This window comes from Coffea arabica, chromosome 10c (assembly GCF_036785885.1).
Source record: "Coffea arabica cultivar ET-39 chromosome 10c, Coffea Arabica ET-39 HiFi, whole genome shotgun sequence".
Lineage (NCBI taxonomy): Eukaryota > Viridiplantae > Streptophyta > Magnoliopsida > Gentianales > Rubiaceae > Coffea > Coffea arabica.
Window position 1 is genome coordinate 3,087,637 of NC_092329.1, and position 14,136 is coordinate 3,101,772.

The following is a 14,136-nucleotide window of genomic DNA, read 5'->3' on the forward strand; positions in this document are numbered from 1 at the left end:
TTGCCTTATTAACCTGTGTTAGCACACTAATCGGTTCCAAGCGTGAACTGCTTCAAGGTGGGGACAAAAGTTCAAATGAAGCCATCTTTCCGCCTCCAACTGTTTGTTGGTGGGCAGTATTTGGTGAACGTTTGTTAGGTTGGCTTACCATTTAGCAGTCGGTGTGTACTTTAGTACCTGTCCTATATATAATCGGGAGAGCAACAAAAGAGTTTTACAACATCTTTTCAGGGGTAATAGTAGTGAAAGCATTAATGGAGATGACGAGAAAAGGTTCGAGCGCTTTATTATTCCTAGCTTTGATTGTGATGGTGTCAATAAGAGGTGAGGAACAAGATGGAATTAGCACTACTCTAGCTCAAACCAATGTGACTTCACAAACTTCAGCTAAGCTTCCACAAGGAAGTGGTCAAGAGGCACACAGAATGAACAAAACTTACAATGATGTTGTCGTCAAGTACAATGAAAAGCGAAATTATGGAGGTGGTGGTGGAGGAGGAGGTGGAGGAGGGGGAGGAGGGGGAGCTACTGCTGGTGGTGGTGGTGGTGGTGGGGGTGCGGGTGCTATGGGAGGAGGTGGTGGCTGGGGATGGGGCGGGGGCGGGGGAGGTTGGTGGGGGTGGGGATGTGGGAGATCACAAAAAAAGTACAACGGGCGAGAGCACCAAGGCCATGCACACAGGAAGAATGTGCCTGCGAACCAATACTATAAGATAGGGGAATTTGCGCAATGCACGACGGAGGGAAGGTGTCAAGGCATGAGACTGGATTGTCCTCTTCATTGTGGCGGACCTTGTTTCTATGACTGCAAAAATATGTGCAAGGCTCATTGTAGACGCTAGATTATTCTCCGTTCCAATTTTCTCCACATCTGCTTTTTTGAGATGAGTTTGAAACGAGGGCTGTTTTAAGTTGTGTCTATACGAGTTTTAGTCGGTAATGTGCTCTTAGTAAACCAAATGAGGTTGCAGTTATCATCTACTATAGTTGTTTTGTGTAATGGTTGTGCTCCTTGACTTTGCATTGGTTGTTCTTAATTGTATTGTATCCCTATTCTTGCCTTGTATTGTCTGCCAAAAAACATACTTGCACACTTTTAGAGAAAATGAAAGAAATATACTGCTATAAACTGGGGATTTGATGCATTAATTGGCTTTACAACTTACTTTGTGATGCACTACTTCACAAAATGCTTTGCATGCATGGTGGCAAATGTGTCGTATTACTGCTATGAATTGTTTCAGATTTGTCAATCTGCATGGTGGCAAATGTGTCATCTACATTTGTGGTGGCTTAATTAATTAATGTTGGCTAATTCCTTTACATATCAGTGCTGCCTCTTGCCATGGTTCTCCATTTTAGGAACGTCCAATCTGCAGTATCCTTGTGTATGGATGAAGCTCAAATCATTGGGAAGCACGATAAAGAGACCACAAATTCAAAAGAGGACCAAGCATTTTGGGGCGGCTTTAAAGCCTGCAAGATATTCTTTTCAGAGGGAAACAGAATACTACCCGGCATGATTATTTCCCGTAAGCAGTGATCATTGAGAGAGAAAAAGAGAGATGCTGGCAAATGAATGCATTCTAAGAACATCTGCACTTTATTTTGGAAGCTTATCATGATTGATGCGGGCAGGAGAGGATTCATTGGCTTTTGGGGTCGATGTTCAATACTTTCTTTTATACCTCACGACCTCACTTCATGAGTGAGGCAGAAGCATTGTGTTGGCCACAGAAACAGAGTAACATGCACAGGATGAGGCGCATGGTTCGATCCAAATCAAAAGAAGTCGGACTTCTTGTTGGGGGGGGGGGGTGACGGTTCTGAATATAGAGGACTTCTTGGGACCATTGTCATATACACCTCCTAGAAAGCATTCAACTTTACAAAATTGCTTGCAAATTACTCATCTTTGGCATTGTTTCATATTAACTCGGGATAGAAAAACGGCCAAGGGCCAAGGTTTCTTGACTATTGGCCCTAATATATATATATATAATTAAATTATTTGTCATCTTCGCAGTCCACAGAAATTAAATAAATAATTAAACAGCTACAATTTTATTGGTTCCAAAGGCAGAGTACCATTGCGTTGGTGACTGAGTACCATGACAAATACTACACTAGTATTATAATTGGAACAGCTCAGGGTCCAAAAAGACCAAAAAAAAAAGGAAAAAGAAAAAGGGAAAGTAGATAGAGCCTAGAGGTCAAACAACGTTAACTAAAGCAAAATCTCAAGTCCGAAGTCCAAACAAATTCAAAAGCCTCCCGGGTCCGAATGTGTGTGGTATCGCTCAAAGCTCAGTTCCGAGTTCCGACACGTTTCAAACTCCCAAGCCTTCTTTTTGTCTCTCCGCTTTTTCTTCCCTCACTATAGCTCAAACTCTCTCTCTCTCTCTACTTGGCATTTACGTGGGATTTGTAGTATAAAGTATACACACAACACCAAAGTTAATGTGGAAGGTGGCGGTGGTGGTGGTGGTTTGATGGTGCTGTGAAATGGAAGCTATTAGGAAACAGGCAACCAAGCTCAGGGAACAAGTCGCCAAACAACAGCAGGTACCCCTGCCCCCACACCCCATAAGCCCTAATTTGATTCTTTTTTTTTTTTGTTAAAATTATGCCTACCAGCTATAGATTTTTACTAAATGCTTTTACTGTCAAGATGGTGGTATTCTTGTTTCTGGTTAGGTAGGACCTTTTCTGTTTTTCTTTTCATTTTGGGGTTCGGCTTCTTTTTTTTTTTTTGTGGTTTTTTTGTGACATTGAAAGCTTTGGACTTCATTCTAGTGGTTGTTTCTAATATCTTCAGCCCTTGTATTATCTTCATATCGTTGTGTAATTGCATTTGGAGTTGTGTTTTATTCTTCCATTTTAGACTGGAAACGAAATTCATGAGTATTAATGATCTGTCAGTGGTAGTATAAGGAGGAAAAACTTGATCTTTTTAGAGCTATAATATTGGCTGGTTCGCCTTAGTTTATGAACAGGACCCTTTATTTGATTTGCGGGATTATAATTTGTCTTGCTCCTAGCGTTCCTTGGATCTTCGTTTGCTCTGCTACTCTTTTTGGGTGGAAAATATTGCTACTCATGGAGTTGCATACATTACACCTATAAGCTCCTTTATGTGGATTCTTTATGAGCATGCACTTGTTGAAACAAGTCTGTTGAGTTTTTACTTTGATGAGTAAGCGAATATAATTAGATATCCTTTAGTACTTAATTACAACTTGTCAGGTGGAGGAATAAAGCTCTTGATATCTCAGGTCCCCTTTGGTGAGTGGTGAAAGAGGTTATGTCCTATTGGAGTGATTATTTTTCCAGTTTCTCTGTGTTTGTGAATTGATATGCATGCATATGGTGGATAAGTAATGTGCCAATTCTACTGTTTTGTTTTTCCTTTTTTCTTTTATTTTTTTGAATGTGCGACTGGAAGTTGTTCTGTTAGCATTGTTTTCTAGTTGTTAATTTCTTCAAAAGTTTGCTCATAAATATTTCTCCCTTGCATTTTCTTGTATGAGTTGGCTCCAGGCTGTGCTCAAACAGTTTGCTGGTGGACTTGGGGGTTCAGAAACTGCCGTAAATGATGACACAGAACTGCAGCAGCATCAAAAACTTGAGAAACTTTACTTCTCTACTCGTGCTGGAAAGGTTGATTTTTGTGGTACTGTTCATTTATGGCTCAATTATTTATTTTTTTCCTGACCTATGTGTCTTTTCCTGTTTACCAGCACTTTCAGAGGGATATTATTCGAGGTGTGGAGGGCTATATTGTTACTGGATCAAAGCAAGTTGAGATCGGTTAGTAGCCAACATTCTTCCTTTTCTCTGGTCAATTGGTATCTTGTTATATATCCTCTAAATTGTGCGCTTTCTCTTACAGGTACTAAGTTGTCAGAAGATAGTAGAAAGTATGGTGCTGAAAACACGTGTACCTGTGGTAGTACGTTATCTCAAGCTGCATTGAGTTACAGTAGAGCTCGTGCTCTAATCGAGAAGGAGCATGGTCATCTGTTGAAAGCACTTGGCACACAGGTTTGAGATGATTTTTTTAACTCATTAAGTGGTTGTTTAGTGGGACCTTTTTGAGATTAAATGTGGCATTGCTTTCTTTACAGTAGCAATGATAACTCTTTACCTTACTAGTAGTTCATCTATTTGTAATGGATTTTTCTATCCAGGTTGCTGAGCCATTGAGAGCCATGGTTGTCGGTGCTCCACTAGAGGATGCTCGGCAGCTTGCGCAACGTTATGACAGAGTGAGACAAGAAGTGGAAGCTCAGGTAACACAAAATTAGATTCAGACTCGCCTCCTTATTGTTGCCTATTTGGTTGATTTAGTTCTCCACCAAATCTAGCTTCGTGGATGTTCTTACCACTTGTGTGCATACAATTGGAAAGAATGACTTCCAGGAATTTATAAAGTAACTTAATCGCAGCTAGTCATTATCAAGAGAATTGAGTAATGTAATGCACCAAGCAACTATATTGTGGAACCGCATAGGACCCTGTTTCCATATTATCCTTTTTGCCAGGATTACATTCATTTTTGGACCCAAGCAGGCTATTGAGGTTTCCAGACGCCAAGCTAAAGTGAGGGAGTCAAATGGTCATCCTGATTATGTAGCAAAGCTGGAAGCTGCAGAAACGAAGCTTGAAGAGCTCAAGTCAAATATGGCTAAATTGGGCAAAGAAGCTGCTGCTGCGATGGCTGCTGTGGAAGCGCAACAACAGAGATTGACGCTCCAGCGACTTATAACAATGGTAATGCTATCTCTTTGCCTTTTTTGCAGTAAGCCAAACACCATTTTACTTCAGGTATTAGTTTATTGGCATAGGAAACTTGTAATTTTGTTCTAATGAAGGTCGAGGCAGAGCGCCATTATCATCAGCGAATTCTACAGATACTTGATCAACTAGAAGCTGAGGTATTTTTTTTTGTTTTCTATCCACTGCATTTTATATCTTAAGACAACATAAACCATTTTGTCTAGTGGTATGTGTATCATGTCATGATGGATATTCACTTATCTGTCGATTGTTTATTTACAGATGTTGTCAGAACGTCAACGTAATGAAGATCCACCAAGAACGGCTGCAGAAAATACCATGCAGCCACCACCTTCTTATGGAGAACTTAATGGTGTGTTTGCTTCTCAATCAAATGATGGGTCCATGGACGCCTTGGGTTACTTCCTAGGAGAGGTAAATATTGTTGTGTTCTTGATATCGCACTCTTATATCCAAATTGTCAGTACACTGTTTTTGGTTCTTATAATTTCGTCTTGGTGACCATTATGATTTGTACTTAGGTAGTGCATCCGTACCAAGCCGAGTCTGATGTGGAGTTATCATTGTCGGTTGGTGACTATGTCGTAGTGAGAAAGGTAAATACACGATTTTTCATTGCCAATTTACATCTCCTTGCGTGTTTGGTATCTTTCCCTTTTGTTTTTTTTATCATCATCATATTCATATCACACCTGAATGTTAGTGGTTATATACACTGTTGCAGCACAATGGCTGCTGTAAGATTGTTCTTCCTTAAATGCAGTTTTTTAAGTTGTGTGGGCGACAGCAAACTTGTAGCGCCAGAGCTGCTATCTGGTTGGTGCTGTAGGATTGGTCACCCTTGCTTGTTCTCTCTTTACATGTGCAGCTGCTCTCTCTTTTGTTTAATCTTCCTTTCATGTTAAGTTCAAATATATACTTTCCTGACCCAGTTGATTTTTGTGGCATTTTGTAGATATCAAATAATGGGTGGGCTGAAGGAGAATGCAAGGGAAAGGCTGGTTGGTTCCCTTTTGGATATGTGGAAAGACGTGAACGGGTTCTTGCAAGCAAAGTGGCTGAAGTATTTTGAAGCTTTGCAAACCTCCTTTTGGGTTGTGTAGTTTGAACTGGGCCTCTTGCTGGTACTGTTTGCAAAATTCCTGTTGCTATCTGCATTGCCTTGAGCGCTGGAACCCTTTTTGTTCGACTGTAGTGCCAACTTGGTTGAAAAACAACGAATTCGATTACTTGGGTAAACCGGTGAAAGGTTTCCTTGTTCATGTTGAGGATCTGTCAAATATCATTTTATATATTTGAGTAAGAAAAATTAATCCAATAAACCTTAAGAACTTACCCAAAAAAAAAAAAAAACTAACCTCTGTTTCTCTAATAAATAATTTTTTTATAATGCCATTTATTTCATCACTTGATTCGGTTTTACACAAACAATGCATTATATTTAGATTCATTGGGTATTGTCATTTGATTAATCATTACGATGTAGGATATGATTTTAACTATATGTTTTTGAAATTCAGACCGGATTGGGTGGTTGAATCGATTAAACCGTCAACCGGTCTGTTGTTTGGTCCGATCAAGGACTCAAACTCGAAACCCACATTGTCCCCGTTTAACTTGTTAGTTCAACCGCTAAATCGTTGACTAGAATACTTTTGCGTGGACCAGGTGGTTCATTACTCTTAGTGTAATTAATGTTGCAACTTTTAAATTTGGTCAAATTTCCATGACCGTCTGCATTAAATAACAATCAATTACCAATGCAATATTGTCTTCAAATTATCTCAGAATAACTATTCATACATTTATTATTATTATTTTGTGTGCGTGTGTATATAATTCTTCTACATTTTGTACCTTCCAATCAGCAACACAAGTTATTTATAGAGTAAATTTCAATAATTATGTGGATAAATTGTTTGGACACCAAAAATAGTTTTTTGCCATTCATGAAAAGTTATTTGACAAGTTATACTTGAATTCCATGAAGATGCTATTGCGGAAAAAAAAAAAACAACAACAACAACACTCCTTTTCTTCATGGGTTATGTTGAACTTCTGAAATTCTCCAAAAGTGTGACAACTTTCTTTTTTATATTGAGTTACAATTCTTTTATCATTTACATTTGAGAAGACGCTTTCTAAAAGCGCTGACCTGATTCGTCAACTAACAAAACATGTTAATGTAATAGTGCTCTCTAAAGCCACTAGGCCTTTGATCCGATGGTCATCACCAAAGACTTAAGTTTTGATGGTGTCAATTTGTCATTTTATGTGACGGCTTTAATTGACATTCTTTCATAGAGTCTGTACTCACATCGAGTTATTCTCCCCCATCCCCCTGGATTAGGTTAGATTAAGTTATAAGAATTCTATCGTTGAGACAAAAAAAAAAAGTAATAGTGCTCTCTAAAAACTATCTACAGTCTTTTATTACACCCCGCATGATCTGAACTTCACAAAAGGGACAAAAAGGAAAAAAGACTAATCAATCATGGCCCTCAACCTGCAGGAACAGTTAATGGAGCAACTGTTCCTGCCTTAATTCCTCATAAACGTAGCAATAGCGGTTACTGCCCCTAATTTGCCATCAAACGTAGCAGATCAGTGAAGAGAAGGCAGGTGAAAGAGCAAAGATTCCAGCTCCGTTAACTTTCAGTGCGTTCTGCAGGTGCAGAAATGGAAATTGAAAATAATAATGATAGAGGCTGTCATGCTGGTTAATGCGTGGGTTCGCCATACTTAATTTACTTTATAGCCTAAACAAGTCATCGGGCGTACTGATGATGATTGATGATTACTGGCTCTAAGGAGGAATAGTTTCATCTATGTCGGCCAACCCTTTAATGCTTATAATAAATAACACTAGTAAAGATTAGACTTCAGCTGAAATACTCTTACCAGCAATCTTGCCCCAGTTCACTTTTCTACTCTTGGAATTCGCAAGACTGAAAAACAAAAAGCAGATACTGCAGTTCCTCTTTTTCCTTATTAGGAAAAAGTTTTAAGTAAATTCGATTTCGATCACCATCATCACGATCCAAAATACACATTCGAAATTATAAAGTCGCTTGCAAGTGCAAATACTGTATGTGTCTGTAATCGCCAAATATACATTCTCTACATGATTGACTTGCTACCTTGAAAGAAGAAGGAAGCAGAAATTTGAACCCCTCGTAAATATGAAAATCGATCCTCTACCGACCTTAAATTATTTATTGGCCGGCGTAATTTTGCATCTTTCAATTTCATTTCCTCGATATTGGGATTTGATTTGCATTACAATGGTATTCTAAGGAAAATGGGAATGAATCTGCTCACACACGACACGAGGTCAAATTCTTGCTTTCAAAAATAATTTGCATTAACATTCCCCCAACTTTGAAATGGTGCGTTGAGGCTCGAGACATACAGAAAAGTTGAAGAATCCTGCAATCCTTTTATTCGACGTCAATCATGGTAAGAAGGGTATAACTGCTATAATAATAATGCTTGCATGATGATGCTGGGCTGATGACTGAAACAGGGGTTTTTACTTTTTTTAAACACCCAAAAGAAGAATAATTATGAAAGATCCCAAAAGAGGAATAATTATGATCGGGGGCTGGGGGCAGGTGTAACATTGCAAGGGCAGAGAAAGGAAAAACAGTTTTGGTGGGCCAAAAGTACAAAAATAGGACATCGCGATATGCTTGGCGACTATCAGAGTAATTCTCCTAGTTGTGAACCCATTAACAAGTAATAACTTCACCGCTCTCGAATCCACGGATGCCTACTTTCCTAGAACTAAACAAGATGACAAAACTATATACTTTTTCTCTTCTATCTTTGAATTTTGAGGTGCATCTGTTATTCGGATGTGTGTTGAATTTCGATATCCTGAACAAATTTTCAAAGTCTAAGATTCTCAACTCATACTCCCTCCCTTTTTTTATAACTGACGTTTAAGGTTTTGCACACCAATTAAGAAAAGTTTTTCATCGTTTAAATCTATACACTACTTTCCTTTTGTACCCTCATTAATTGTCCAATTCACCCATGTTTTCTCTCACTAGAGTACTAAATGGTGTTGTTTTACTAGGCCAAAAGCAATGCAAACTAACTAGGAGTAGTAATTAAGAACCCTGTATTGGAAAAGAAAGATAAAAGGGTAAAATTGTGAAAAAATAATTAATGCTGCATGGGGATAGTAAAACGACAGATAAAAGTACTTAAGAGCAAATTTCTTAAACGTTAGTTATAAAAAAAGGGAGGGAGTACATACCATCGATTCATCAAGGAAATAACAGATGGTCGCTTTTTCATTTTTTTTGCTTCCATTTTTCTTTTAAAAAAAAAAGCCTTTCTTGGAGAAGAGGTTGCCGAAACAATTCTCGTAACCTCTTGCATGACGAATAGGCGTCCAGTCACTGGTCAAAGTTTAGTGTAATTACTACTTTTTCATCCTTATGAAGTTTTAACGCTGATTTTGGAAAATATCAATAATGAGTCTCAAGAGAAGGGAATCGGGATAAGAACCAATTTGCATGGTAAGTTTTTTTTTTTAAAAAAAAAAAACTTTTGTTAAAAAGTATATACTGTAACGATGTAATAATGTACGTGAGATAAAAAGATAATTCAAACATGTATCCGGAAAATTTTTCTCCTAAAAATCACGATCCAAACAATATAAAATTCATATGAATACACCATATAAAATTAATCTAAACTATTGGAGTTACCCGAATGATGCTCTTTACATTTTTTTACACAATCAAGCTTATGGTTAGAATTCTGAGCCTTGAGAAAGGAAAGAATGTGGAGAGGGGGAGGGGGAAAAAATCATCTTAACTTTGTCTTGTTTCTTTGCCTCGAAAGCAGTCCTTGTCAGCAGCAGGCAATTGTGCACATTTGCAGCTTTAGACCCGGTTGGCGCCAACTCGGCTAAAGGCTCCACCGCCATCCAACCAGAACTACCCATTCTGGTTAGAAGATCAAGCCAACTCCCCTAATACTAATAGTGATGGTCTGATGGTCATACACACGCTAGATTTTTGGATCTGGCTGCAGCTTTGAGCTGCTGGTCCATGACGGTATTAAAAAAATGATGGCGGAGTCCTCAATGCCTCCCCTCCCCATCAAGGCCATTCGTCCTACTCTTGGCCTTCTAAAAACTTCTTTTGGTTCATACATTTAAATTGTCAATTTCAACTCCGATTAGATTGGAATTTATTGCATTTATGTTTTTGTTTCGTACTTGCTACTTGTCTGAAAACCAATTTTGTCTCTTGCAGTGGCCATAGGTTTGGCCTTTTCAATTCCTTGAAGACTTTTATTTAATATTTTCAAGGTTTTGTCTAGGCAAGAGCTATATCATTTCTAGGCAACCCCAAACTTCTAATTATTACGCTTCAAACAACATTTTACGTAGGGAAGAGGGCATGAGGGACGAGGATGAGAGTATGGAGCCAATCCCTTGTCTGGAAAATATCCAAAATTATCACTAGCCTAATTGGCTCTGGCCCTCGTCGTGCTCTCGAGTTTCTTGCCTCTTATTTGGCAAAGATTTCGAACTTGCGGGATGAATGCAGCTAAGCCATTATGGAATGCCACAATATTTGCACCATAACAGCGTTATCAGCTAGGTGCATGGCTCAAAAGGTAAGCAGAGGATGCAAATAGGCTGAGACCATAACCAATAATTTCGTGAGGAATTAATTCTATCAGAAGAGGTCACATAAAGCTTTCGGGAGGAGAGGTGATGAAGTGACAGATTATGGCTGGGGCAGGTGGTAGGGAATCCAACAATTAATTGAGTGAGTTGAGGAATATATTAGTACCAAAAAAAGAAAAGGAGGGGAAAAATATAAAGTTGAAAACTTGGGAATTCAATTTCTATGTATGGGACGAAGGTAGAGCGATCCAATTTGCCAGTCTGTCCTCCTTATCTAATCAATTTGCATAATCATTTTCTCAACTTTCTGCAATGTCGCAGTCTCCACGAGATCAACCTTATTCCCAGTCCAAAAAGGGAAAGGACTTGTGCTTTTCTAACTGTCACTTCCTTGTTCCTTTGCTTCAAATCAAGACTCATGGTTTGCCTTTTCTTAATTTCCTTTCCAAATTAACATGAAAATTTTCCTTGATTCTACAGTTTCTTTCTCCTATGAACAAGCACGTGAGATGTGACCCCTGATTGTCACTCTGGAGAGCATGCTCAAGTTTAATTAGGGACCAAAATTGTACCCAAAATTTGCTGAATTGGATGGATGGTTTCATATTCATATCATTCATGAAAAGGAAAAAGATATTTACATCCAAAAGGGATCCTTGCGGCTTGCGAGTACATCGCGAAAGCTGCATAGCAGGCACGTAGAAGATCTACGCATCAAACAACCTAATTCCGTAAGGACGATATTGGTTGCTCGAGAGGAGCATGGATCAGAGAAATTCAGGATCCAACAGGAAAAAAAAGAAAAGAGAGAGAGAGAAATATGCTTGTCCATATGGTAGAGGGAAACAAAAAATGCAAAACCGTGACACTTGAGCGAGCGAAGCTAGATAGGGGTGAAAAAGAAAAAGAGAGACACATCGAGATGGGGTCTAAAGAGATGAAATTTGGATGAGTTCGGTCTACCATAAAGTAGTCGTTTTAAGTCTCTTGGAGGAGGCAGAAGAAGGTGGGCTGATCTGTGGAACCGCAAAAGAATTGTCGTCATTCCGCTTTCTGCTGGACTTGATGTTTGAGATCATGTCTTTGGAACCTATATGCCCACCGAAACCAAAACCAAAACCCACATTGGATGCGGAGGAAGTGGAAAAGCATTGAGGTTGAGTAGTAGGATGTGCATGCAGGGGCACAGGCGCAGCTTGCGGGACCCAAAGACCCGTATTTTCTGGCAGGAACGAGCTCAGATCGCTATGAAGACCTTCATCCCAAAATGGAATCATCTCACCATCACCAGTACTCTGATGAATCAAATTAGCCAAAATACATCAGTACTGAAAATTCATGACTATTACTAACAAAGAAAAGTGAATGAAAGGATAGCTTGCAAACCTTACAGAAACCAAAAGGAGACGAGGAATCAAGAAAGTCTTCAACATGCCATCCTGGCAGCATCTCTATCAAGTACTCAGCTATGCTACTTGTGGGAGTCGAACTATTATTGGTATCCAATCCATTCATCGTTTGTCCATTCATAGCAGTGGTGGTGGTGGTAGTAATACCTTTCTCATTTGTAGCTGCTGCTGCAGTTACCGTGTTTGCACTAGCTGAAGTTGTACTGGTAGCCTTCGAGGCATTCGTTCGAGGGGTTGGATTAAACTGCAAAACGTTCTCGCGGCTAATAGAAACAGGCTTGTTAATAACTGTGCTCTGGGGGTTGAAAGTGGGAACTGCATCAGAAACGTTGGTCAGAGAGGTACTAGCAGAGATTGCTGCTGCTGCTTCTGATGGTGCATAAAGGGCAGAATTTTCTGAGAGCTTGACACCTGTGAGAAGGAACCTGTTGTGTTTTTCAGTGTGCTCGTTTGCTTTATGTATTGGAATATCACACTCTCTGCATAAAATAGCCCGATCTTGTTGGCAAAACAAGAAGGCCCTTCTCTCCTGTATGCATAAAAATCGGAAGAAAAATTATCACGATCAACATAACTATCTTATTCATCCAAGAATGTCCCTTTTTTAAAAAAAAAATAAAATAAAATTTGGACTTCTACTTAAGAAGTGATGAAAACGTACCTGACAGATATCGCAGAGAGGGGCTTGTTTGGGTGGTGGCTGAAGAAGAGAGAAGCGGTGGTGCTTGCTTGCTAGCTTATTAGCATGGTGGACCCTGTGGTCGCAAGTATTGCATAGAGCTGCCTCATCTGCAACACAGAAGACCGATGCTTCTCCTTTGTCACACACATCGCACTGGATCTTCATCAGGTAACTTGATTGCTAGATCAATAGATATTGCAATCCGACACTTTTGAGGGAAACAGAGAACTGAGAAAGATCAGGAAGCCCGGAAACGAAGGAGAATCTAGACTCTAGAAAGAGGGGAGGAGAAAAGGTGGGGGATGATGGATGGGTGTTGAAGTTTGGAACTTGAAAGCGAGAAGCAAGCAAATTTTTTAATATTTTAGTTACTATAATTAGATATGGTGAATATTATATACTCATTAGGTGAATAATGTATACCGGAATACAATACTGAAAACAGTACTGAGATGATAAGTACAATATAGGATGCAATATATGTTAGCGTAGAAAGTGGAAACTGGAAAGAGGAGGTCATGGGGTGGATTGGATATTTTGCCGAAACCGATCTTCTGTCTCACATTCTGTGTCATTCTCTGTCTCATGTTTTATTATATTGTTATTTCTCCTTCATAAACATCATGTTTTAGTTCTTTTTTGTTTCCTTATGATTCAATAACTATTAATTCAGTAAAAAATAAATACAACAGATTTAAAAAAGTAATATATAATATAAAATTAAAAAATACAGCAGAAAATGCATAAAAAATCTCATTTTTTATGCATTTTGATTTTTTGAGTTTGTTAAATTTTTTGTATTACAGAATTAATAGTTATTAGATCTTAAGGAAATAAAAAAAGAACTAAAATACGATATTTATGAAGGAGAAATAGCAATATAATAAAAAATGGGACAGAGAATGGCACAAAATGTGAGACAGAAGATCCGTTGCGATATTTTGCTATCCAAAAGAAAAAAAAATACTTAAAATGTACGATCGGATTATGTGTGGAGTATTTGTGTTAGTTGGACTACTTGACGGAGCGAGACATGGCAACCTGGCTGCTGGCCTGTTCCGTGTACATTATGCCGCACTAATCCCTATGAAACATATTCAGCCAATGCATTACTATTCAGAACCCGTTTGGACTGCATTTTTGGAAGAAGAGTTTTTTTTAAAGTTTTTATTTGTATTAAAAAGAATTTTATGGTAACAAATATAAATGCTTTAAGGGAATATTTTCGAAAAAACTTAAAAAAGCTACAATCCAAGCTTTAATTTGAACAACTGTTTGTTGGGTCTAAATTAGCCGTAATATGTTATAGCCATTAGAGAAAAGCAACACTGAATTTGTAAAAGTTAGTGAACTAATTAATATGCTGAAGTACGGCCTTGTTTGGATTGTATTTTTCTGAATTTTTTGTAAAAAAAATATTATAATAATTTAATATATATAAGATAAAAATAATTAAAAAATATATTCACAAAAAATATAATAATAATTTTCCTTTGAAATATTGCTTTCCAAACAAAGTCGCAAATGTTGGACCGTCAATTGTCGTGAATTTTCTAGAGTGTAAGTTGCGGTCTTTTCAGTTAAGTATGCGT

The 14,136-nt window shown here is 38.3% G+C and overlaps 3 protein-coding genes across 6 annotated transcripts; 2 read left to right on the forward strand and 1 right to left on the reverse strand.

The window, feature by feature from the left end:
• The first annotated feature begins 132 nt into the window (after window positions 1-132).
• Window positions 133-1,053, forward strand: LOC140016290 (uncharacterized). Its single transcript, XM_072069814.1, has one exon. It carries the CDS (start codon window positions 255-257, stop codon window positions 840-842), a length of 588 nt encoding a protein of 195 aa, XP_071925915.1. The 5' UTR covers window positions 133-254; the 3' UTR covers window positions 843-1,053.
• A 1,172-nt stretch (window positions 1,054-2,225) lies between these two features.
• Window positions 2,226-6,062, forward strand: LOC113713423 (SH3 domain-containing protein 2-like). Of its 4 annotated transcripts, none has more exons than XM_072069726.1 (11): window positions 2,226-2,565; window positions 3,541-3,660; window positions 3,741-3,810; window positions 3,893-4,044; window positions 4,191-4,292; window positions 4,573-4,773; window positions 4,875-4,937; window positions 5,062-5,214; window positions 5,322-5,396; window positions 5,564-5,662; window positions 5,756-6,062. In XM_072069726.1, exons 1-10 carry the CDS (start codon window positions 2,506-2,508, stop codon window positions 5,627-5,629), a joined length of 1,062 nt encoding a protein of 353 aa, XP_071925827.1. In that variant the 5' UTR covers window positions 2,226-2,505; the 3' UTR covers window positions 5,630-5,662; window positions 5,756-6,062. The 4 variants fall into 4 exon arrangements, with proteins under 4 accessions (XP_071925827.1, XP_071925829.1, XP_071925828.1 ...); XM_072069728.1 differs by having other exon boundaries at window positions 5,564-5,616; window positions 5,756-5,975; XM_072069727.1 differs by having other exon boundaries at window positions 5,733-5,939.
• A 4,969-nt stretch (window positions 6,063-11,031) lies between these two features.
• LOC113714951 (B-box zinc finger protein 20-like) lies at window positions 11,032-12,930 on the reverse strand. Its single transcript, XM_072069669.1, has 3 exons — window positions 12,524-12,930; window positions 11,840-12,391; window positions 11,032-11,748 (listed from the first exon to the last, which is right to left on the reverse strand). The coding sequence occupies exons 1-3, from the start codon at window positions 12,707-12,709 to the stop codon at window positions 11,413-11,415; spliced, it is 1,074 nt and encodes a 357-aa protein (XP_071925770.1). The 5' UTR covers window positions 12,710-12,930; the 3' UTR covers window positions 11,032-11,412.
• Between the last annotated feature and the right edge of the window lie 1,206 nt (window positions 12,931-14,136).

Bases quoted from the DNA above. Each gene is read 5' to 3' on its own strand.
- LOC140016290 (XM_072069814.1), top strand. From the start codon at position 255: ATGGAGATGACGAGAAAAGGTTCGAGCGCTTTATTATTCCTAGCTTTG.
- LOC113713423 (XM_072069725.1), top strand. From the start codon at position 2,506: ATGGAAGCTATTAGGAAACAGGCAACCAAGCTCAGGGAACAAGTCGCC. The intron at 3,811-3,892 runs GTTAGTAGCCAA...TTTCTCTTACAG, and splicing joins ATCAAAGCAAGTTGAGATCG to GTACTAAGTTGTCAGAAGAT. The intron at 4,774-4,874 runs GTAATGCTATCT...GTTCTAATGAAG, and splicing joins TCCAGCGACTTATAACAATG to GTCGAGGCAGAGCGCCATTA.
- LOC113714951 (XM_072069669.1), bottom strand. From the start codon at position 12,709: ATGAAGATCCAGTGCGATGTGTGTGACAAAGGAGAAGCATCGGTCTTC. The intron at 12,392-12,523 runs GTACGTTTTCAT...TTATGCATACAG, and splicing joins CTCTCTGCGATATCTGTCAG to GAGAGAAGGGCCTTCTTGTT. The intron at 11,749-11,839 runs GTTTGCAAGCTA...TTGATTCATCAG, and splicing joins CTCCTTTTGGTTTCTGTAAG to AGTACTGGTGATGGTGAGAT.